Source organism: Cryptotermes secundus, unplaced genomic scaffold, assembly GCF_002891405.2.
Source record: "Cryptotermes secundus unplaced genomic scaffold, Csec_1.0 scaffold2056, whole genome shotgun sequence".
NCBI classification, from domain to species: Eukaryota; Metazoa; Arthropoda; class Insecta; order Blattodea; family Kalotermitidae; genus Cryptotermes; species Cryptotermes secundus.
This window is the reverse complement of record NW_019721030.1, coordinates 1-25,688: the sequence shown is the minus strand read 5'-3', so window position 1 is coordinate 25,688 and position 25,688 is coordinate 1. Positions and strand designations below refer to the sequence as shown.

Here is a 25,688-nt window from a genome sequence, read left to right as displayed (position 1 = left end):
GTCAGTAACTTACATGGCTTATGTTTAACATAAGCCAAACATTCTAAATTATATATGAACGTGAAATACAAAATCGAATACGTACTCTAAGAATAGTGATGATGTTCCTTGTTATAAGAGTTTTATACAGGGTTACTGCAAATGATTCATTCCATTTTAAAACAGTATATTGGTCGCCCCATGCTTTTCAATTTACACAGACAACCAGTATCTTTAAACTTCCGATAACACCGCAGAATGCTCTGATTACATGGTACTTCTTTTCTGTGCTCTGCTCTGAATGCATGCTGCACTGCAATAACAGACGAATATCTCGCATATTCCAACACACAGAAACTCTTCTCCAGCTTCGTCATCATTTTGTGAGGCATTGCATTCATGCTGCCAACTGGTGTATCGCGATCATCACGATGCAAACTTGGTGAGTTTGCGGTTCTTTTCATGTATCGATCATATTTGTATGTGTAATACTTTGGAAAATACAGTGTTTTCAAATGGAATGAATCCTTTGTAGTAACCCTGTATAATACAATCCACATATTTCAGCACTGTTTAGAACAGATGAGTATGAATGTACAAATACAAAGTTAAGGGATCACGATATAATGCTTGAAAATAAATTATTTTCAGGCAAAATACAAATACGATACTGACAGCACAACTAGGCAAAATACCATACTTGTATTTTCTGTTACTGAATATCATAAAATCACTCATAGGAGAACGGGCTAGTATAGCATTCAAATTATATTAAGATGATTAATCTGTAAAAACTAAATTTAATAAATATATGCTTAAGTTTCCGTTGTCGTATTACATTCTCAATGTACATGCAGTTAAGACTGGACTGAAAGGAAGCTGACATTAAAGGAGTTTATGCCACACATTTCAGGAATTTGCACTACTCATAATGAATGACAAACCAGTACAGTATTATTCAGTTACAGAATATTGCTCCAAACATTTATATTCACTAACATAATTTAAATTTCCATTTTCTTTCAATGCTGAAGTGAAATCTCATTACAGTACATTGCAAGCAAAGATGTGAGAATTGTTAAAATGATGCATTTTAGATTGCAAATGCAATGTTTTACAAAAATCTATAACCTCTTTATAAAGAACGCATGGTCAAACAAGTAAGAGAAATCACTACAGTGTAACAGGAGCGTGGATCAATTACAATAAATTGAACTTAACTGAGAAAGAAAGCGCTAAAGCAAAAAATAGGCTTAACTGTGGTTAATGATGACCGTATTTCTGTTATTAATGATGAACTGGATAACTATATGATTTATCTGCATCCACATATTGATAAACAGTCGTTAAAATGTGTGTATAACATCTTAAATGTGAGAGTTTTGACTATTTCAAACATTATCTGTTCTGCTAATATATGAAAAAATCTTTAAAAATACGAGATTAACTAAGCAACTAACTAAATTCACAAAGTTGAGCCCATTTTGAGAAGCCACCAGCTGTGCTGCTAATCAAGAACTTCCCAGCATTTCATGGAACCTGAGAGTTCATTACCATATTCAAAAGAGCCCTCCACTGGTCTCTATCCTGAGCCAGATCAATCCAGTCCATATAAATCCATCCTCTCTCTCCAAGATCCATTTTAATATTATCCACCCACCTACATATTGGTCCTCCTAGTGGTCTCTTTCCTCTGGCTTTCCCACCATTATCCTATATGCATTCCTCTTCGACCCCATTCGTGCCACATGCTCTGCCCATCTCATACTCCTTGACTTGATCATTCTAATTACACTTGGCAAAAAGTACAAGTTATGAAGTACCTCACTATGCTATTTTCTTCAACCTTCCATCACTTCATCTCTCTTTGGTCCAAATATTCTCCTCAGCATCCTGTTCTCAAAAACCCCCAGTCTATATTCCTACCTTAATGTCAGCGACAAAATTTTACATCCATACAGAACCACAGGCAAAATTATAGTTCTAGAACTAAGTCAAACTTTTGCTTTTAGATGGCAGATGAGAAGACAAAAGCTTCTGGACTGAACGGCAGCAAGTATTTCCCAAATACACTCTCCTCTTAATTTCCTTCAGAATCAAATTTTGATTTGTTACTGCTGTTCTAAATATCTGAACTGTGCCAGATTATCAAAGCATCTGTTAGCTATCTTTATGTCTCGATTTTGTCCTGAATTGTGGTGATGAGACAGCAACATACAATTAGTTTTCTCTGTGTTTAGTTCTAGACCAATCTCCTTACTAGCATCAATTAACGCTTGTGTTTTTCTTTATGGTATCTGTGTTATCTTCCAGTAGATTCACATCATCAGCATAGATCAGCAAATGACATGTCCCTATTAATTTCAGTCCCATGTAGTCTTCCTCAACTGTAATGGAATATTCTCAAGTAAAGTTGAAAATCAGTGGCAATAAAGCATCTCCTTGTTTCAAGAGCATTCTGGATAGGAAAAGTATCAGACACATGTTTACCTATATGGATTTTACTATCAATACCTGATCTGTTATGTTTGAAACCCATACTAATATTTTCAAATAATTTAATCTATATAAGAACTTAACAATGAGAGAAAGATATTTGATAATATTTTGTATGAAATTGATAGCAGTTATATCCCACGCTAATTACTACAGTCAGTTTTACCACCCTTTTTGTGAACTGGTACAACAATAGACTACTTCCACTGATCAGGCAATTCTTCCTTATTCCAAATAACATTAATGAGTTTATGGATCTCAGACCTTAATGTTTCACCTCATGCTTGTATCAGTTCTGCTGGAATTTGATCACTACCTGGCGATTTATACCTTTTCAATTTTGCAATAGCAATTTCAACCTCTAAAAGGACTAGGATCAGGTACTAACGGCCCAGCTGTATGTATTTCTATGTGCCTAACATCACTGAACCTATTAAAAAGAACTCTGTCGCCTGTAGTCTGCAAGCGAACTACACTGACCGAGTGACCGCCGCTTGTCAGCGAAGTTAGTGCCAACTTTAGCGGATAGAGGGTGTCACGTGGTCAGCGCAACGGATCCCCATGGCCGTTAATTTCGGTTTTCTAGACCGGCACTTAAACTATGTACATTCAAAAACTTAAGAGACTTAATTCTTCCACATATTCAAACCTAATTTGGCATTGAAATCTCCTAACAAAATTTTCATATTGTATTTACAGAATTTATCAAATACACGTTTTAATTCCTTGTAGAAGTTATCCTTCACATCATCAATTTTATCCTCTGTTAGGGCACGATGGTTCAGAACAAAGACATCACACCAGCGACTTCTTCGTATCATGTACGATATCCTATCATTAACAAACTCTACCCTGTTAACTGCTGATATAATTCTCTTATGTATGAAAACTCTGCGCCTAATTCATGATACTCATTTCCCTTTACACAGAAAAAGTGTATACTCCCCTGCTAGGTCAGTACCACCTGTGTCCCATCTGACCTCCTGTACTCCCACTAAAGCTAACATACGTGTATTTTGATATTCCTTTCGCCACTGTCATGAGAGAACAAACTTCTTACATTACATGTACCAAACCTCATGTCCATTTTTTAGCTTAGGTCGTTTACCCAAGTAACCCGTCGAGGTCCGAGGCCCTTTGTGACATTCCATAACAAGCTTATTATTTAAAGTAAGGGATTGTTAGCTCCATGCCCAACCCTCAAGCTGGAGGATCACCCCTTATTGGTTGTCTGTGACTGCTTATTCAATATTTTCGCAGCTACCCTCCTTATCTGGAAGCCATCTCCTTCATCCGCAACCTGAGTACACGCCATGCTGTGGTAATAACAGACTACACACTTTAATGATAACAGTAATATATGACCATTAAAATAAACTGTTACTTCACAAATTACTTGGGTATTTCATATATTAACTGTTGAGTTAATATAGGAAATAACTGGGTATTATATATTTTATAACTAGGTATATTATAAAATAATTGGTTGCAAACTTTACCAGTAACATACATAAATTATGCAAGATGAGTTGTATCGGGGTTAATAAATCTAATTATCTTAAAACACTCAATGTCAACTGAAACACCATGCTGTTTGAATGGGGCACTTAACTAGCAGTTCTTGCTTCATGTGATCATGTATATTAAACTTGCTGTTAGAGAACTAAAAAATTCATGCATGTTAGAGCTATGTAAAATTCAGGCGCTTAAGGTCATATGGCAATCATATGGACATAACTATAAGTTGGAAAGTCAATCTCCTAGAATAAATGGAAAATATCTCTAGCATTCAGACGGTTAAGTTATTGTCATTAAAGCTCTCTGTTTACAAAGTGAGAATTTCAAAATTCACCCCTTCCTTACCTCTGCTGTATGTCTGCTGGTCGGGAGTTGGGACCCAGGTACAATATCCTGAAGGGATAGCTACAGGGGATAATAGGAATTCTGTTTGTAGGTACCAAGGATCTGATTCTCCTAGTGTGTTAGACAGTGTTGTTTGAGAGCAAGTGAGTGTACTCATATTTAAATTCTGACTGAATCTGCAGTGTTTTGGCGATCCTGAAGATCTAGGTGGGGTTTTTGTAAGATCTGGACAATCGTTTAAAGACATGGAATTGAAGAAATCTGGCGATTTTCTTCCAAAATATCTAGAAAAGTTTGGAGAGGTATGAGGTACTACTATTTCAGTGTGAAGTGAAGATGATGATGAAGGTGAAGAGACACACTTTTTCATGTGATGGCTTCTGGAAGACACAGGTGACTTGGAAAGTGAGGAGTTTGGTTGACCAAACATTGCTAAGATGTCTTGTTTGGAGAATGTGGAAACTGGAATTGATGACGGCGAATTTGTCTGATTAGTGTCATCACCACACACAGAACTCCAGTCTTTTGGCTCTGCATAACTGCTGTGAGATGAGGACAAGTATGTTTCATGAAGTTCAGTTACTATGGGATACACTGCGTGCTGAAGTAAAGGCATTGATACAACCCTTGTAAGGGGGTGTGAAAGGGTTGTCTTACTGAGTGGAATGGTAGATGATGAGGGACTACCTATTCCCACAGCTAAACATGGCATGGACAATGAACGTGAAAGAGGAGTGCATGAATTCGAGCCATCTGGAATATCTGATACATCATCTATAGGTAAAAATGAAAAAAAAATGTTGCCAAGAGAGATGTTTTGCCTCAAAGGAGATACAGACTTAAGATCTTCATCAGAAGCAAGAGGTACTCTGGGAAGATTTTCAAAAAGCTTTGTTTTAGGCAGGTGTTGGGGTGGTGGTGTTGGTGTAATCGAGAGGGGTTTTAAATCAGATGGTAATGATGATGGTGTTACTATTGGGAATGTTATAAAATTTTCATAATTTGGGGACCGAATAAGAAGTTTCTTTATTTCATGTGGCTTTATGTTTTTAGCTGAGCTCTGCTGCTTGGTGCTTCCTACTGATGGCAACATGTTCAAAGGTTCAGATAATGCAAGGTTTGGTGTACGAATGAAAAGTCTCTGAATTTGCTGAAGCTGCTTGTCTTTTTGTTCTTGTTGCTTTGGTGTTTGTGGTTTCTGTATTGTGGAATCATCCAGCAATTTACCATCACGGGACAAATGGAAGTACTTTCCCATGTTGTGCTCTTGGTGACATTCCGAAGTAACTGAAGTATATCCTTGTTTTAAATCACGCATTGATGATACAAGTTCCATATTTTTCAAAAGATCACTTCCTAGCTGAATGTTCTCAAATATTTTTAATTTGAGTGAGCCATTCTGTGATAGTTCATGTGAATGTAAAATGCTTTCATCATTTATAAAATCAGAAGATGACTGCATGAGCTTCACTGGGATATGTTTCGCTGATGGTTCTAAATTCTGAGGAAAGTCTGGTTGCTCTTGAAAGCTCTCTAAGACACATGTGGGAGCAATAAAATCTGCTGTGTACATAGAAGGACTATCTTCTTGTCCATGAACCACTTCTACATCCAAGTACTCTTTCATGCTGCGGATTTCTATTGCCTCTTTGCCAGTATCACATGTTTTAACCAAAAGCTTAACCTCAGCTCTGACAGGTCTGTTGTTTTCAAAATGTCCTTGCCTTTGTGGCTCCTCATACTGGGTGACTGCAGTGCTAGAGACGGTATTTTCTGATTCCAAATTGTCACATATTACATCATCATTCTCAAGTGCACCTGAACTCTTCACAACTGGACTTTCCAAGAATGATATGTGTTTCAGTAGTTGTGTCTCATCCATCTCCACATCTGATACCAACTGGCCAATAGTTTCCTCTATTTCATGCAGGCTGTGTCTCAGATTGTCATCAACCAAAACATTAACCTCAATGTCTTCATCGAACTCACTTTCATGGACTAACATCTGTACAGCAGTATTATCATTTTGTGCCCATGGAGATTTAAATACATCATTAGTAGAACAACTTGTGGGGAAAAGTGGACACTCACTTTTCTCTGGATTGTGAGAAATGTGAGCTGAATCTATGGGCCACATATTACACCATTTGCCATTTGTCATTTGCCAGTTATCATGCCATTTGTAATCACACAAAGGATCACTATTCTCTTCAGGTTTGCTGCTGTGCTTTGTGTTTCTCTGCTTGACAAAAAGGGATAATGTAGGAGACACTACATTTGTTTCACCCAGCTCATCTGGTGACGTGGATTCAGGAATACTGCCAATTAAATCATTTTGTTGAATTGTATCATGAAAATTTCGTACATTTGTAGAACTTTCAAATTTCTTATTGTAAGTACTTTGTTCCAAACCTGCACAAATTTCATTTTCAATGTTTAGCTTTCTAGTTATCTTCCGAGGTAAGAGTTCTATCATGGTTTCTTCATGTGGCAGAACAGTGAAGACATTCACATGTGTCTCTGGAATAGGAGATGCCTGTATTTCATTCTTCAGTTCTGAGTGGAATTTGAAGTTTTCAGTTGTTTCTAGTAGAATTTCCTTCATTGACTCTTCTGAGATTACTTGTTCTACTATATCTCCCAGTTGAGATCCATCTTCGGAAACTGCAGTCTCAGTGTAATTTGAAGCAGCAGTCTGAAGATTCTTGCATTCAACTGTAATTTCTTCAGGATTAACAATATAATCGACAGATTTATCCCCACTTGCTACTTGTGAAGATACCAAACCTTCATGTTCATTTGAAAGCAAATCTGTAATCAACATCAATCTTCTGTTTGTCTGAGCTGCCGCTGGGCTCGTCATTCTGGGTTTTGTTAGTAGTCCTACAGTCTCTACCGATGTTTCTAATGGCAATGAGACACTTTCACTCACATTCATAGGCACTGTTTTCTCCATAGGCAACTGAGAGGGCTTAGTAGGCTGACATGATACAATCTCAGGAAAGAACTGAGTGAGATCAAACTCTGACTGAATGTGCACACTGGTTCTGTGCTTATTTGCTACACTTCGTCTAATACTCAAAGGTATCTCCTTAGGAAAGTTTATGTCAAAAGTTTCAATTTCTACAGGCAAATCTGATTCAGTGTCATTAGCTTGTGAAAACTCTTGAAATGTGTGAGTTTGTTCCATCAATTCAGATCCTTGACTTTGACTGCAGAATGTTGGTAACTTGAATTCATACTTCATTTCTGACTGTGTGTGAAAAGTACTCTCTGAATGACCTACATTCACAGGTAAAGTTCTCAGTATGTGTGGGAGCTGTTCTGATGTTATTAATCTCAAACTACTGACTGTCTGAGGATGGGAAGGTTTCATGCAGTGAGGTCCCATACATCCCGACCCTTCAACTGCAGCACTGCCTGCTGATGTGCTCAACATCCAATCTGGGATTGAACATTATTTCATATTACCAAAATTGAAGTGTGGTACATAATAATAAGAAAAGAAACCACATACATTGGTTAACAGTGTTAACTCACTTAAAAATGTAATAACATGTAATGTAATGAGTTTACAACAAATTAAGATAGTGTACAGTAGCAATTCTGGGGTGTTCATTCACTTTTGTTTAATTATTTTGAAAACTGCATGAGTGGAAAAGTGTACTAGATATAAAATTTGTTTCATTTTTCTGTAAAACATGCATTCAAAACATTTTTTCACTACAATAAATATTTAGTGAGTTATGCTAGAGATGCGTGCTGAAATGCATGTAGGTTTTCCAAGTAATATGTACCATAAAAAAACTTGACATATCAAAAAATGTTAATAAAACTCTCCAATATCAAATGTCATGAAAATCCGTTCAGTAGTTCCCAAGTTCTGAGACTTATATAAATGGACAATGACACTGTCATGACTACTAGCTATATTTTTGCAAATTGTCATTGAGGAGGCACAGGATATTAATACTTCGAAGCTTTCAGTAAAGCGATTCCAATTTCTGTTATGGAATGAAAACTCAATGAACATGTCAAGTCCATCATATACTTATTAGCAATTTTATGACCATCTTTATATTACTTGACAGCATAACACCCAATCCAGGGTTGGACAATATTACAATTCATTGTAGTAAACAACAATTAGAGAAAACCTGAAACAATGACATCCTTAATCTTGCTTATTTTCATTTGAAGACGGATATAATATAAAAGTTGGAAGCTTATACTAGAATTAGGCTAACATATGTATTAGAGAAAGAAAACTTAATAGAGATGCCAGGTTTATTTTATGCCCATGATCATTTTAATATGTCTAAAGGCACCCTTTCTTATTTGTAATGAAGTATGACAGCATGGTAATTGATAACGATACTTCACCGAATTATCAGTACAACATGCTATTAGAAGCACACTCTGTACCTAACATACTATTATACAACGAAAAAATGTTTACCAATATTAAATTTAAATATCATGCAAAGAGGATATAATAAATAGAAAGGGCATTTCTAATATTTAACATAATATAACATTTATCCCTTGTGTATCACGAGCAATAAGCATACAATATGGTTGGAGTATTTGAGACAAACACAAATTCAGTATCTTCTGATTGCAGTAGCCAAATAAATCAACCATATAAGTGTGGAAGCCTCCCACTGTGAAGCAAGTGCTACAAAATCAGCGCTCACCACAGCAGCTACAACACTAATTGGTTAGCGCGCCGCCTAGTGGCAAAAGTATAAAGATGCGGACGTCCGACATGCTAGCATCACCACCGTGTAAAACAGCAGTCAACTGGGCCATAAAATCAATTAGACGAATGACCTGGAAAAAGGCACTTGAACGGTGGGAAACGAAGATAGGTAACGCTGAAGTCACACCTCAGGGTATATGGCCCATTGCGAAATCCCTCTTAAAGAGGGACGGACCAAGGGCACCAACTGCCATTCATGATGCTTCTGGCATTAAATTTTATCCTTTCGAAAAAGCAAACAAATTTGCTGACTGTTTAGAAATTCAGTTCACGCCGCATGATCTGTGCGAAGAAAACCATGAACGGTGAGTGGAGGCTAGAGTTCAAGCTCTACTGGAAGCCATAGACAACAACTACCCTCAACGGATAAGACCATGTAACGTACAGAAATTAATAAAATCCCTGAAATAAAAAAAGCCTGTGGAATTGACCGCATCCCAAATGAATGCCTCAGGCACCTTCCTTCTGGTTCACCTAACTCATTTATTTAATCACTGTCTTCAGCTCTCTTATTTTCCAAATACTTTGAAGGAAGCAAAAGTAACAACTTTACCTCAACCTGGCAAAGACCCAAAATTCCCACAGAATCTATGTCCAATAAGCCTCCTGTCTATGACAGGAAAACTATTCGAAAAGGTGATTTTGAAATTACTTCAAAAACATATTGAAGAAAGATGCCTGCTCAATTTTGGTTTCCATGCATGTCACAGCACGACATTGCAATGTATGAGGCTACCAGACCATGTGACCCTTAATTTCAACAACAAAATATCTATGGCTGCGGTGTTCTTGGACATCAAAAAAGCCTTTGATACTATGTGGCACTCAGGCTTGCTGTATAAGCTATAAAAATTGGAATTATCAAACAGTTTGACCATGCTTATTGGGTCCTTTCTTTTTCAACGTAAATTCAGGGTTTCGGTTGAAGGCGAACTGTCAACGTCAAGGGAAATGGAAGCAGGGGTACCACAAGGTTCGGTCCTTTCCCCTACTCTTTTCAATTTGTACATAAATGATGCCCCCCAAACACATGGTGTTCACCTGACCCTCTTTGCGGATGACACCTGTCTTTATGCGACAGATCGCAAGAAGGGTTTTGTTAGAAAACTCCAGCACGGTCTCAGCTCAATGGAGACCTAGTGTGAGCGCTGGAATATTAAAATTGATGAAGATAAGACTCGGGGGGTCTACTTCTCTCGTAGTCATCGACCGCCTGAGGCTTGGCTCACTCTAAATGGACGAAATATTCCATTTGTAAATAGTGCAAAATATCTAGGTGTAATCATTGATAAGAGAGTTACATGGAGATTACACATAGAAATGATTGAAGCCAAGGCCTCCAGAATATTCATTAGAGTATATTTCCTATTCAAAAGTGAACAATTGAGCACTAACATTAAACTGACCCTCCATAAAGCTCTCATTAGATCCGTAATGACTTATGCTAGTCCTGCCTGGGAGTTTGCGGCAGACACCCATCTAGTGAAACTGCAGCACCTGCATAACAAGGTTCTCCACACAACTGTCAATTTTCCAAGTCGCACACCAACTCATGATTTGCACATGGCATTCAAAATCTCTTACATATATGATTATATATCAAAATTATGGAAGCAACAAGTAGAAGTCATACAAAATCATGTCAATGAGCATGTCCGCAATACTGGTCAAAGCGAAGCCCGACATAAAAAGTATAGGAGGCTTAAAATTGGAGGCAGTCAGGCATACAACTGTTCAATTGACTAGACTGCCATGGTAGCGAATACTACTAGAAACAGGCCATAATCTGCTGTACTGAGCCTGAACTGACAGAGGACTTGTATATATAGTTTATAGACGTAGGAAGTAAAGCTAAGATTAAATTGTAAATATATGTAAATATTGACAATGGACTTACTAATAGACTATGACTGACAAATGACAGACCAGACCTCTCATCAGAGAGGGCGCCCCAAATGGACAGGACAACAACTTTCATATAAGAAGAAAACATCTGGTCATGAGCCCCAGCTGGGACTTGACACCGAGACAGACAGACTGACTGACCGTCAGTTGCATTGTGACTTTGACTTCGCTAGCATCAGTAACAACTACACTTGCATCAAGAGAAAACCGCAGCAGTGAGTCTGCCAGCAATTGCCAGCACTCATCACACCAGCCAGCCCCGCAGGATCTTCACCAGCCAGCTGGCNCTACATACAGTGGTCATAGGCCGGTATAACAGATGTATACATCAATTCACCACAGATTATAACTGAACAGAAGTGATGGTATCATGCTTATTTTATAACTTCAGAATCATGAATGTAAAATATTTTTCTTCAGCTTGTATTACTGAAAGTAACACAACTTCTTTCAGTTGGAGATCTGCTATCTGACAAAAATGCACAGTTATTTATCCTATGCAGATGTACAGAAAAGATGTTAAATATGATATATAGCCTCTTACAGAAATAATATGAACAGATGGAAGACTATTCCATTTAGGATTTCAGGAAATTATAGTGGAGAGCCACACTCTGAATATAAATCTCTACAGCATACGGTTATTTCAGTTACCTACAACAGAACATAAGAAGTGTCCTTTTTGAAGCATGATAAGTGGCAATCTTCTATACATATATATTATGAATTGTAATATAAACTACAACAAGGAACATCACACATTTCAACAACCTGCACCACTACCAACATAACCTCTGTTATACACAAGGTACATTCCAGTATAAACATTCCTTAAGATTACAGTTAACAGATATACTGAGACACTGAAAGGTTCTTATTTATATAGATAACTATATTCAAGGGAAAGAAAGATAATTCGATGTGCTATCGCTATCAACTACAATGGATGAAGCCACATCTACGAGCACATTCTCTAAGCTCATTAAAAATATATGTGGCACCCCCAAAATCTGACTTAATCTTAATCAGGCTGTAATTGGTAGAATATAGTTATGAAAAGAATAAAAATATATGTTAGTACATGAACTTCAAAGTTAAAGTACTTTTGCCATCAACTCATATTAAGGAAACGGAAAAATGAGTCACAATTTTCACAAATAGATTCAATATTATCAGTATCACTTTACAGATATATAAATGTGCTGATTTAAATACAAGTTTAATAATTATTGTCTCTCGACATTCAAACTGTAATATTACAAAAAGCAAAGTCAATTTACAGAGGCAGAGGAATATAAATATTACACTTTAAACTCCTGGTTGTAAGTGAAGTAAAATCAACCTTACACAATTCAAGTGGGAGACAAACAGTAGAGAAGTATGGTGCTGGTACTCTGGTGCTGAATAACCATTACAGCTATGGTAAAACAAATAATAATAAGTAACTGTAATGGAGATCATAATTTAAGAGGAAATAAAGTTTTTAATCCCACCACTTGTTCCAGAGAATTTTAAGAGTATGTCACTTGGGAAAACCGCATTTCTCACAAACTATCCAAATATTCTGCCTCTTTAGACCGCAGCCTGCTTTGAGGAACAAGTTTATCCTGTATATTATACTTTCCATTATAATAGAACAAATAGATACAGCATAACTTAATTTGCCAAGTCTAAGATAAATATAATAAGGAAGGTTATTAGTGCACTGAATCAGAAAACATCCTGTGAAGAAGGATTTTTTTGCAAGTAATAAAAGTGAACCATATATGAGCAAAACACATGCAAATGTGAAGTGTGCGCTACATTCTTGATGGAAACTGAATTAAACAAAACATCATAAATGCAGTCAAGACATCATTATTAGAGAAACAAAATCATTAATATATTACAATAATTAAATTAAACTGTGTGGTTGCCATTTCTTGTATCCATATAGCAATATAAATAAAGTGTCACATTACATGAAGCAGCTTTAATAAATGCATTTAAATGAATTCAGTGACAAATCAATATTAATTAACTAAATTAAACATTCTGAAAAATATGTAAAATGATACACATTTGTTGTGTTTCATGTACAAATAATGAAGTACAAGTATGTTTCATTGGTGTGCACTAACAAATGAACTCTAAGAATGAAAGCAGAATCTGCTGATTATCTCTGAGTGTAAATTTCATACATCAGCATTTAGCACAAAGAATTCTATTGACATTTGTGCTGCAGTCAACTGATGCGCAAGAATGTATGGTGCATGGTATATAATGTTATAAACATGATTACTAAAACTGAAAGGTAGCAAAAATCTGATAGAAAATTTAAAAATTAAGGGTCTAATTTAAGTGTTGTTCACAAAAGAATAAAAAGCCTTATTCATAATGACCTTCGAATTTGAACGTAATGAGGGTTTCACAGCGAAGTCCCAATGCCCTTCCGTCTTACTACTATTTCCAGAAAAAAAAAAAAAAAACGGGTATGAAGAGTCCAATATATATACGCATTGTACATATTATAATATGGCTTACACTATTAGAATAAATATAAATTCAGTGATGACTTTATGGTACTGTGTTAAAATGTACTTTTTTTTTGTTTGTTTTTTTTTAAATTTGCAGAAAAATTCATAACAAATGAACATGGCACTTTAACCCCTTGTGTACTAATATTAAGTCTGACTCAAAGGCACAGTGAGAGATAATGACTCTATCTCGGGATTTTTCAAGTAGCCTTAGTCCTATGGCTACTTAAATATGAATGACAAAATACACAGTATTCCCCCTTATTAATTATATCAGGAGTTATTTGCATGCACAGCATATTCATATATATATATATGGAGATAAAATTGTGATTTTTGTGGCAGTGTTATGTAACTGTTTCTCCAAAATTAACATAAATTTTTGTAGTTTGAAAATCCATTATGTATTTGTATACATACTTGTAATGAAGAAAGTTTCCTAAAACAGATCATGGATCACTATCCAATAGGAGGAAGGTTTCATGATCATCGATTCGAAAGAGTACCAGATGACAAGAGACTCCCAAAAAATCATATCTTCCTTAATTACCTTACTTTGGGATTGCATAAGCTGCTGCTGCTGCTACTGCTGATTATGATGGCGATGACAATGCTACTACTGCATTAACTCATAAGATCTAGTCAAACAGATTCTGATTTCAGACTGCACTAGAAAAAAACATATTACAAATACCTAGATGGGGGTTTGGTTTCTTACCTGATTTTGTAGTATGAATGTCTTTGCTTTTTTCTCGTGATTTCTCTGCCCATTCTGAAATAGGAAACCAACAAAACAGATGAGATTACATTCTGCAAGTACAATTAGTTTCTTTGTTCAGTGTACACTTATCTCACCAGTTTCTAAATGTCTATGTATTGGAAGCTGAATATCATTCACATTAAAAATAATGACATGCACACAATTAGCAACACGTAAAGAAGCAGTATATTCATGTCAAGTACTCACCAAGATTTCCAGACATTAAACCCATACGCCAATGGAATGTATAAGTACAATATAAACTTTGAATCTTACACTATTTATACTACTTTATGGCATTTAAATTGAAGAATTTGGTGCTAAAGATACAACATGATTGGGAGCAAAGTAACTATTGGTTAATATATACATATGTGCGTTAAACCTGGTTTCACAGATGATATTATGACTGGATTAATGTTATTTGGTCCATATGTTTGTGCTGATTTGCTAAATTAAAAGGTAACAAAAAGCTTTCCCGCATACTTTATCTTGTTATACTGTTTTATATTAAAATTGTTTAGTGTTGTGGTGTTAAATTTGAAATTAAGCCCGTTGGAATGCCAATACACTGTTCATTAAGACAGGTAAGCAGTATGTTATGAATTCTAAATTCCCTAAGCATGAAACTAATTATTTACATGTACTTTATTTTTTGCGCAAAGAATGGAAGTCATATGTAAGATTACACCACTTATACACGGTGCCAAATCCCAGAAGACTGCTTTCTTCATAGTCACCGCCGTGAAAGCCTCAAATCTTACATAGTGTTCCTCTATGGGGAGGCTACTCAACGACACATTCGACGACTCGAGATGCTACGAATCAAGAAGGTTAACACCACTTATACACGGTGCCAAATCCCAGAAGACTGCTTTCTTCAATGGAAGTCATAATTCATTAAAAATTAACATCTCATATAATCCACTTCTGAGGCAGAATTTGGAGCTCTGAGAAAACCAATTCAGTTATGAGAGTTGCTACTAATAAAACAAATGCCACCTGAATATTAGTTACTAGATACATTGAACTATACAATAACATAAAACATTTACTTCCTTCTATAAAGAACACTCACTAATCCCAGTGGTCATGAATGCATAATTTTAACTGCTCAAGCACTGGAACTTCAGATATAAATGGAAAAATGCCTGTTACTTTTGTGTTGTCCTGTGTAATAAGAGACCTTGCAATGGACTAAACAATTTCTGTGATTGGCAAATTGTAGAAGAGGCTATGTAAAATGAAGAATACTCTGTTAAATCACTTCCACTGACATAAATAAACAGCTTTTCATAGTAACATGCGAAAAGTTAACATGTGGATGAGTCATAATGTTTGACAGCATCAATTCTCAGTTCAGGCAGCATGCAGCATGAACACACTGTAAGCAAAGAAGTACCTGTTTCAATGGGTACGTTTTCTATCAACTTAACGATTTTTACCTATATGCCAAAAACTCTATTGCTTGTAAGTATGAAATCATTTATCGAGAGATCTACAGATACACTGTGTGGGTATGTCGAGAAAAGTTACAATAAAAATTAACCCTTCACTTTGCATTATTTTTTCAGAAGATACTGACATTTCTGTTGAGAAAAAAAAACAAAAGTGTTGATTCTGTGCTAACTGAGCATGGGCACCAGCACAATTATCACCACAGTGCTACTTCCAAACTTGATATTACCATTGCTCTGCAGATCATCATCAGTGATCTTAAAAAAATACAGGCATTTTTACATTGCAAGTTTTTCATGGAATCTTACAACTGTCAATATTTTTGTATTCAGTTAGATGTTCACAAATTCTAATCTTTTCATTCAGTGACTGGCTCATATGCATAGTAAAACCTTCACCTCTTGGAGTCACAACTAGCATCCAGCATGGAGCTGCAATTATAGTAATAATGACATTTATGCAGAGGGCTTTTTCCATTTATTCTGATATGTTTATTGTAGAACCCTTCATGATGTTTATTTTGTGAGACTCAAGACTGGGTGCAATTCATAAATCTGCACTTTCAGAGGCTGACCCAATATTCATAATGACATTTCTTTATGAACACACAGACCACTAAGCTTGTAAATCAATTTTAAAACACAACCACCTCTTACTCTTAATGCAAGGGCTGTAGGTTGAAGACTACAACTGTTTACTACTGTACTGGTATGTAGGACAGCACTGTTAGACCAAAATGCATAGAAAAGCAGTTGATTTTTCAGTTTCTATATCACAGTCTTTCACCATAAGCAATAAATGTGCCAACAATTTCCATATAACTGGATTATCTACATAAAGCGTAACCCATGACTGGACAAACAGTCCCAAGGACATGGCATTAATGAGGTTTCCTGTAGCCTAGAGATGTGCAAGAAACTGAAACAGTCACTGTTGTTGAGGGACATAAGCTAATGACTATTTTTACAAAGACATTTTCAGTTTTCTGACTGAATACACAACTGCAGGATACAGAGTTTCTACCATGTGACTAAGTAAGAAGATGATATTTGACTGCTACTTGTATGGAAGGCACATCAGCTCTAATGAAACTTCACAATCAATTTCTCATGTTCTCCTGACCATCCCTTGTTGCTTGCATATCCTGCATACACGTAACAAAACCTTCAGCTGGTGTGGAGTCTGTATTCACGTTCAAGATCTTCGCTGGACATACAGCAATTGAACGAGCTTTACAATTAACTTCCATACATTTTACCCAGAAGTTCCTTTCTTCCACTTAGATGGTTTCCCACAAAATCTTACATCCAAACCTCTGGCCTGTCTGCAGTAGTGCTGTCTTCAGCAGCAGGTGTCTTTTGTAATTCTGCACCTTCAGGTCTAAGGCTGACAGATTCATCAAGTATGTCTGCACCAACCTTGAGCAAATCTCTATAAGTCATGGATTTCTTTGTTATTATAATGATACACATAGCTTATTATCATTCATTCAACTTTTATGTACCACAGACACTGTACCACAAAATTCCTCCATTTTGTTCAAGGGACAAAAAATTATGGGCCCAACACCATCTCTGTTCTATACTCCTTCTCATGTAATTTCATCAGTAGTATCCACGTCTTCAATATCAGTATGACAATCTACATTCCAGTCTGGAACACTATGCCTAACTTTAAATTTAATTTCTGGTGAATTTTTAGTCAAGGCTGAGAATACTTCTCCCTTCATGGATTGAAAACATCATCCAATTCTGAATGAAAAGTATGATCTGGTGCTGATGTTACTCATGGTAGTGGAGCGACGGAAAGAGACTACTTGTCGATTCATTGAAAAACAATTTATGGTGATCTCATTTCATAAAAACACAACTATATTACAAGCCAGAAGGTCGTGGTTTCGATTCCCAATGAGGTCATCGGATTTTTCAATTGACCAAATGAGATCCTGTGATCACTGTCACTTCCATCAGCAAAAACAATTGCTACCATAGAGATGCTGTCATCCTTTAATAAGATGCTGAAAATACGATCTGAAAAATCGGCTGCAGCTCGCTTAAAGATACTCTTCCCAACGTGATACCAGGCAATGTACTGTTTTCTTAAGGGAACGCCATCAATAGTAATCATTTCCTGGTCTTGGTCTGTCGCTGTTGCAGCCTCTTCCTCTATCACTGCTGCATAATCAACTTTAAAACCCGAATGTCCTCTTCGCTTAATAAGTACACATAGTTTGGCAAATGTACAGCCAGACTGAATCTTACCACTCTATGTGACAATGCGCCTTGCTTGCAGTTAACTTACTGACTGGGTGTAGATTCTTCTGTAGTGGACACCATTCCAGAAAATCGGTCCCGTGCAATCAGGAGATCAGAATAAAGAAATAACGGATGTTGGGGGGAATGTAAATTGAATAAAACCATATGGGGAATATGGTATCGCTTGTGGTTATGTTACAGAAAATTCTAAAACATCGACTTCATATTTGTTGTAATCGGTATGAAACTTACCTTCATGAAGTTCACCCCTTACGAACTGTTTAAGGAATCTAATTTTCGAATGTACATTCTCTAAGTTTTACTGACCCCAAGTCCCAGTGGCCGTCTGCCCAGACGTTCATATGGCCCTTTTGTAAGAGTACCTCTAGCTCTGAAGCCATGCTCTGAATGGATGCAGCAGCCAAAGTTTAGTGGAATGTGGGTACCGTAGGCGGATTATTTGTTTTACCTGGAGAGCTATGGAAAACAGCAATGGTTTCCTCCTCTTCTTCTTCTTCCTCATCTTCGTTGTTGTACTCATATTGAAATTTGTGTTTCATTCTAGGAGGTGTAACGGCACGAACATCCAAGATCGGGGACAGACGTTCCTCAGATACATGAGTACAGCTCCGAATCTTGGGGACGGCATCAAGCGAGACTACTGATGAGGAAACTTCAAGCCTTGAGGCGGATGAGTCCGCAGTTAAGTGTTCAGATTCGGCGGCTGAGGGGACGGGACAATAATCGAACAACAGATCCGAAGATCGAAGTTTTGTACCCGGGCCATCATGGATTAGATCCAACGACCGCCTTGTAGGTTTGGGTGAAGCCGGGGAACCTCCAGTGCGTAGCCGCGTGTCCACGCTCAGATCGTGTTCCGAGGAAGAGGATGGGAGTGCTACGGAGTCGGATAGCGACGAATCGGTAGTGTCAATGAGTGAGACATCTCCTTCCGTACCGGTATTACAAACGCCAGGGACAATATCATGAAGAGAGGATCGAGTACCGGGAACGACCGCGACACGACGCAATGTCTCGGACGAAGTCGGTTGCCGGTATATGACTTCGATGGAGCCAGACGCATCAACGGTACGCGTGAAAACCTCGGAAGTAAGAAGTTGCGTCACTCCAACCTGGGAAGTCATTTGTCGCACCACACGGCTTGGGCTGGATGGCAGGGACGGCGGAGTATGGCTACTGTAGTCGAAGCGCTCGGTACTTCGCGAAGCCGATGTCGCGGCGCGAACCGGGGATGCGGACGGAGAAGGACTCGGAGGGCGACTATTTCTTCTCTCTGAAGCGACTGCGGACGACTTATCAAGTACGGATTTTATGGAAGGGGATGATTCAGGACTAGGTGCATTGGATGGAGGAAACATAGTGCGTGCAATAGCAATGTCTTTGAAGTCTGTGTTATGAAGATGGGAAATCGTTACACTATTTTCTACAGACGACGGGAATTCAGTACTGCTGTGAACTGGCTTTGCTACTGTGCCATCCGTCATAGTTTGCTCTGTCGAATATTTCATGGCTTCCAAAACAACCCCATTATCCAGCATACTGTGTGATTCCAATTTTGATGCAGTATTTTTCAATTTGATACCAAACACCGAGTTGGGAATTTCCTCAGAAAGACTTTCATCAATCTCGGAATCAGTGGCCGTTCTCTTCTGTTCCTTTTTTCTACCAAGTGCCTTAGAATCCGTTAACTTTGACTGCACTCCGAATTTTCTCTTTCTACCACGATCTTGGGATGCGTCACATTCGACTGGTGATTTGTTAACAGTGGAATGGAGGCGTGACTGTTTCACACCAGACGTAGATGAACCGCTACTTGCAGAGACTTTCTGAGGGACGGTGGTATTTCCTGTTGAAGTAGGTCGACTAGTGACAAATTTCTCTTCCCTAGGTGCCGTTGAACGAGTTATTACGGCCGACACCGTTGGTTTATTGCGTTTCGAAATGCTTACGTACTTCTTGGTCATTGTTTCCTGAACATGCTTTTCAGGGGGTGTAGATATGCTATCAACGCCTCTGGATTTCGTAGCGGTTTCGGACGTTCTGGGCACAGTTCCTGTGGACACTTGTTTTGGCACTGGCGGTTTAGAAGGTGATGCGGAGCTTGACGAGTCTTCGCTTTCTGTATTAACTCTTCTTTTAATAGGTTCTCTCTTAAAATATGAGCTACGTTCGGCAAATGAACGTTCAACTTTTAAATCCCTAGAGAGAGTGGACGCCATATAACCACGATATCTGGGCACTGTCACACTGGTTGAGACTTCAACTACATGTGAAGTTTTATCATGTTCCTTCGTACGGTGCATGACTATCAAATGATCATCTGCCATTTTGGTGACACTGGGAGCAACAGGTTCCCTAGTGAATTTCTTTATAGTGGACACTTTTTGTGCTTGCCTCTCAGAAAGCCTCTTCTTGGTTTTAGTTTTAACAGATTCATTCTGGGTTGAATTCTCGTCGTGTGATACGTCTCCTGTATCCTTCTCGCCACGGTGACCGATTAAAGAACTAGGCTCATCTAGCGTTAAAGGTTGATCGGAGACAACGTTTTCGCAGACACTTAGAGATCGCGTGACTCCAGTTTCATATTCAACATGCGTAGCACCGGATTCCGTCCTAAACAATTTACCATCGCTGACAACGCCATTGGCGTTCTCAGTTGACACAGTTACTTCAAGTAGATCGTCTTTCATTATAATATCATCTTGAGCAATGTCCAAGATTTTATCCGATTCTACTGTCCAGCCAGATGATTCCGTAGGAAATTCTGTCGCTTTCATTTGGGCCATGTCTAAAGTCTGTTCTTCCCGAGATAAAACTTCTGAGTTCGTTTGAGAAACAAATGTCGGTGTCGCAGAGGCACCAGGGGACACAATAGGCACAAACACCTCCATAAATTGTTCTCGTATTAAGGCAGTTACATCTTTTGCAGCAGAGGCTTGTTCTGCTTTCGCCAGGATATGCTGGCGCTCCAAAGGCGCATGAGACATAACATCTACATCTAAAGGAATGTCAGTGCTACTTGCAACCGAGGGTTCTGTCTCCCGTAATTTTGTTTCGGCCGACAAATCAAGGTCAGAAGATTCGACTTCTGTTAGAACCCAGGAATCATCTTTTGCAGGAAGATCCCTCACACGATTGACCAAGGACTCTGCGCTTTCGGAATGGGACTCCTGTAATAATTTTTCAACATAAGCCACAGTAACCTGGGCCAATGGAGTCTCTTTTTCTGTTACGAATTCTGAATATTCATCCTCAAGATCTTTGTTCTGCAGCTTCACCTTCGCTACAGCTGCACCGTTGAATAAATTGGGAATCGATATGCCCGTTGGGGATCGAAGAATATTTGCTGGTGTGTCAAAACTACAGGCATGCCGTGGTCTAATATTTTGTTCACTGTCAGCATACTCTTCTTTTACGTCTCCTACTGGAAGAACTTTGAAGACATAATCTATGTCTTCCTCACTCTCACAAAGAGCGTCAGAATTGAGAACGTCATGTGCATCTGTCTGAATTAAATTTTCATAAACGTCTGTACCACACTGCGGCTCTTGGAACTTCAACTTCATTTTCTGTATCAGACCTGCTCTTTCTTCTTTTACTATCAAGGAAGTCGGTGCAAATCGAGGTTTATCACTGGTTTCTATGGTATGTAAGTTATCGATAGCATGTTCACTGAGACAGTGCTCGTCCACAATGTCCATGGTTAATTCATTGTCTACTGGTAATTTCTTTGGCGTTTGACTGGACAATGAATCAACATCTTCCTCAAGAAAGACATCTGGTGGTTCTTTAATATTGGAGTCGTCCATAATTCCCCTTCGTGGAGAATGAATAAGAAATATTCGTTCTAAGTCATTTTCACAGATATCTGCTTTTGTTTCAAATTGTGGTTCACTGGGTTTGTCAAGTATTTCAGCAGAAACAGAAGCTCCAGAAACACCAGAAGGAATAAAACTTAACCCCAAAGAGCTATGTGTTAACGTTTCGATTCGACTTACAGACGATGTATCTAACATCTCTTTACAAATACCAGTTTCTCCAGATGTTACGTTATTACTATCTGTGCATGAATCCAAAAGAGGACCTATCCGCTCTTCACATATACAGTCTTCTGGCACACTTTCTGGTGTTCGCTGTTGCGCCGGTATTCCTAGCTTTGACAGTTCTGCAACATCTTCTACGTCCACTATGTTCCCTCCAGGTAACTGACATTCAGGGGTACTTAATTTCTGCTGTACTGGAGTGGCTGGCGATAGACTTCGCATTATTCTTGTATCACTAAAAGTGGCCAAGATGTCTGATTGATCACAGGCCTCTGTGTCGCCTTTAACTTTAAAGCCAACTATTTTAGAAGGCGGAAATGGCCCACAGAATACTTCTACAGTTTCAGATAACTTTTCATCGTGAGAAGTAGTATCAAAACATGGACCATGTGTTGCATATGACAGGACAGTACTCTGCGATCTCTTCTCATCAAAATCAAGGATGGCTTGCTCTTCTTTAATGCATCCAAGATCAGCTAGTTCTACAAACTCACGTGATTCAGAAAGTGGCAAAATTGACGACTCTCTTCCTTCTGGTGTGGGAGTTAGGTCTGGTTTCAATTCTCGGACTTCCTGCTTAATTTGTCGTGTAACTTCTCTAACCTCACACATAAGTTCCTTCACTTCTGTCTCGGTAACATGAGTTTGATTAAGAAGCTCCTGCTGACGCGACGTGCTTGTAACGTGAGCCATACTTTCACTTACATCGCAAGTATCATTAATTTGAGAAATATCTGAGGAAGGAAGTAATGGAACATCAAACACCATACCAGAGGGAAGACGAAAAGTTTGTGTATCATCCAGTAACGAAGCTGTGGACTTTTCAACATCTATTTCCACAATATTACGTTCAATTTCAGCACCACCAACATCTTCCCCAGACCTTTGTCCTACGAACTGCAAATCTGACTCCACAACGATAACTCCTAATTCAGGTTCAGATATAATTTCTTCCCCACTGTCGAGAACATGACGCAAGCGATCAGACTGCGATCCAGACGACAAGCATGCCGGTTTTAAACCGTCGGTTAGCGACCCTGAATCGGGAGGAAATACAGACATTTGGTCCTCAGCTGATATAATTTTCGAAGACATTCTGCTAGAAAAGGGTGCAGACTCATAATCAGCAGGAAATTTGCTTGAAGAATCCCTTCTCTCCGCACTAGCTATGTCTGCTTCATGTAAGATAAAGTCAGCGACCTCCTCCCCGACGGCTTTTCCTTCATGTTTCAAGCAATATGGAAAAGTTACATCTTTCTCTTCCTGAAGAAATTTTGTTGCTTCGTCTGTAGGAAGTTCCTCCTCCATTGGTGATCTTATATCGGTTTGCTCATAAACTTCTTTCAATCCAGACTTAGATCTTTTCATAGGGGGGTTTATTATACATGTTTCACAGACGTTTTCCTCCAATAGTTCAGATTCCTTCTCTTCATAACTGGCCTGCGATTCTTCTGTAAATGGTTCCTTGTGAGATTTTTCTGCAAAGTCTGTTCTTACTTTAAGTTCCTCAGATTCCGACTGAAGAATGTCTCCTTCGACAGCAGTAACGGCTTCAGGTAACACTCCACAATCCGCTTCAGTGACTTCATCCACTAACTCCTTGGTAGTGGTTATTAAAGCAAATATTTCCCTGGCTCCCAGATCAGCGGACTCCGCCAGCAAAGGAGAATATTCGGAATCCACATATGTAGGTTTCTTAATATCGATATCATTTACTTTTGTTGGCGGTTCCATTATTTCTATTTTACAGGAAACGTTGTTCCCCTCGATCTGACATTCCTTAACTTCTATTTTACTGGAACGATCTTCTCTTATAAGTGGTCTCCTATCATAGTCTCCTATATCACGCTGTACTTCATGTACCAAATTTTTGGGCAAGGAATCTATACTTTCTTCTTTGTTGGCGAACCTCGTTTCTACAGCCAATTCTTCATTAGGTTCGCCAATCCATACATTCTTCTGCAATTCATCTACCACTTTCTTTAGTGTCAACGTATCCGTAAGACCCTCTTTCTGTCCCCTAACCAAAGTTTGGCCTTGAATCTGATCGTGTGGTTTCTCTTCAGCAATTATATCCGGGAATAAAACCATTTCTCCAACCTCAAAATTTTCATTTTCGCTTAAATTAATCACTTCTGAAGCCATAATCACAACACCCTTGTCTTTAATCTCATGGGAATAAATCCAGTCTCCTGTAACAACAGCGTTCTCTTTTTCATCGATCGCTTCGTCTACTTCAACTTCCTTATCATAGGCATCAGGATCATATTCCTCCATGAATTCCTCTCCTTGATAATGAATACCAACAAACTTTGACTGTGCTACAGCGTTTTCTTCAATACAAGAATCACTCTCCGCAGATAATTTGATTTGATCTTCCCTAACTTCTCTAAACTCAACCAAGAGAGCTTCTTTAATTGAACGAGCTTCCTCGGCTTCCATTTCAGACGGAGAAACCGGTATGGGTGACAATGTAACGGTAGCTTCATATGCTTCACCTAGAGATTCTGTTTCTGAGGTTGTTGGCACTGACATTACCGCTCCATACTGATATTTGTCAGTTTTGCCATCTCCGTCCTCACCATTATCCACAATCTCGAATTCCTCTTTAAAAATTACACTTTCAAACTTTTTATCGCCATATGTTTCTTTGCAAATTGTGTCTCCAACTGCAACCATCGTCACGGAAATTTCAATAACATCCTTCCTTTCCATAATCTCCTCCTGCATCGCAACCGTTTTCGTAATTTCAAAACCATCTTCCTTAGGTTCGGTTACAGAAGATGGATCAAATGTCTCAATGTGAACACTTTCCGCTTCACGTTCGGTCGTTTCGTATCCGTATTCACTAATCCCTTTATCTCCGTCTTCCATCATTGCTTTCACTTCTTTCTCATCTTTAGTTGCCAGTTCAGGATGATCTTCAGCCATGGGGGACTTGTCAACACGTGTTTCCTTATCTGATTTAAATTCAGAATCAGTTTCTATTTTCGGAGATTCGATTACTTTTGCTTCACGCGTCTCTACCTTTTCCTCCAGTTCCTTCTCGTATACCGGACTACGATCTTCTCTGTCCGCACATGGTTTCTCGCAAAAATCCTCTGTAGGTGTTTCTGTCTCTAAGATATCTTTAGTTGGAGATTCATGAAATTCTTTGGCATCCATTACTAGTTCTGCTGCCAATCGCTCATCTGATTTTTCATATTGCTCTACATCACCTTCCCTTTCACCTTCAGGCAATGATGGTGAAGATCTACCTGCTCTAGGTTCTCTAGTCGCTACCTCCGCAATTTTCCCCTTCTCTACTCTATCCAATACATCTGCGACTCTTTCTTTTCTCAGTGTTCCAGCCAATTCCTCAGTTACCTCTGCTTCCTGGATATCTTTACCGAAGATTTCTGGTTCTCTAGCTTGCACGATTTCCTCTCTCGAAAATAACGTCTCATCAACATCTTTTACATCTATCTCTTTCTCCACAGTAAATTCACGTGCTACGACTACAATCGGCACTTCTTCAACTGGGAGACCTTTCACAGTAACTGCACTGATTTCTGATTCGCGCTTTGCGGAGATTGCCTCCACCAATTCCTCGGCAGTCAGTTCCATTTTCTCTTCACTTTCCTTTGACAG

At 38.4% G+C, this 25,688-nt stretch overlaps 1 protein-coding gene across 2 annotated transcripts in view; it reads right to left on the bottom strand.

Moving 5' to 3' along the window:
• Window positions 1-25,670, bottom strand: part of LOC111875337 (microtubule-associated protein futsch) — a 67,785-nt gene extending 42,115 nt beyond the window's left edge. Inside the window, exons 1-3 of one of the 2 annotated variants that reach the window (XM_033755786.1) lie at window positions 18,464-25,670; window positions 14,240-14,293; window positions 4,339-7,782 (exon numbers count right to left, since the gene is read on the bottom strand). In XM_033755786.1, the coding sequence (XP_033611677.1) occupies window positions 4,339-7,782; window positions 14,240-14,293; window positions 18,464-25,664 (10,699 nt within the window). In that variant the 5' untranslated portion in view covers window positions 25,665-25,670. The remainder of the gene's footprint in view (window positions 1-4,338; window positions 7,783-14,239; window positions 14,294-18,463) is intronic. The other variant, XM_033755787.1, reaches the window with a different exon arrangement.
• Window positions 25,671-25,688: the final 18 nt, after the last annotated feature.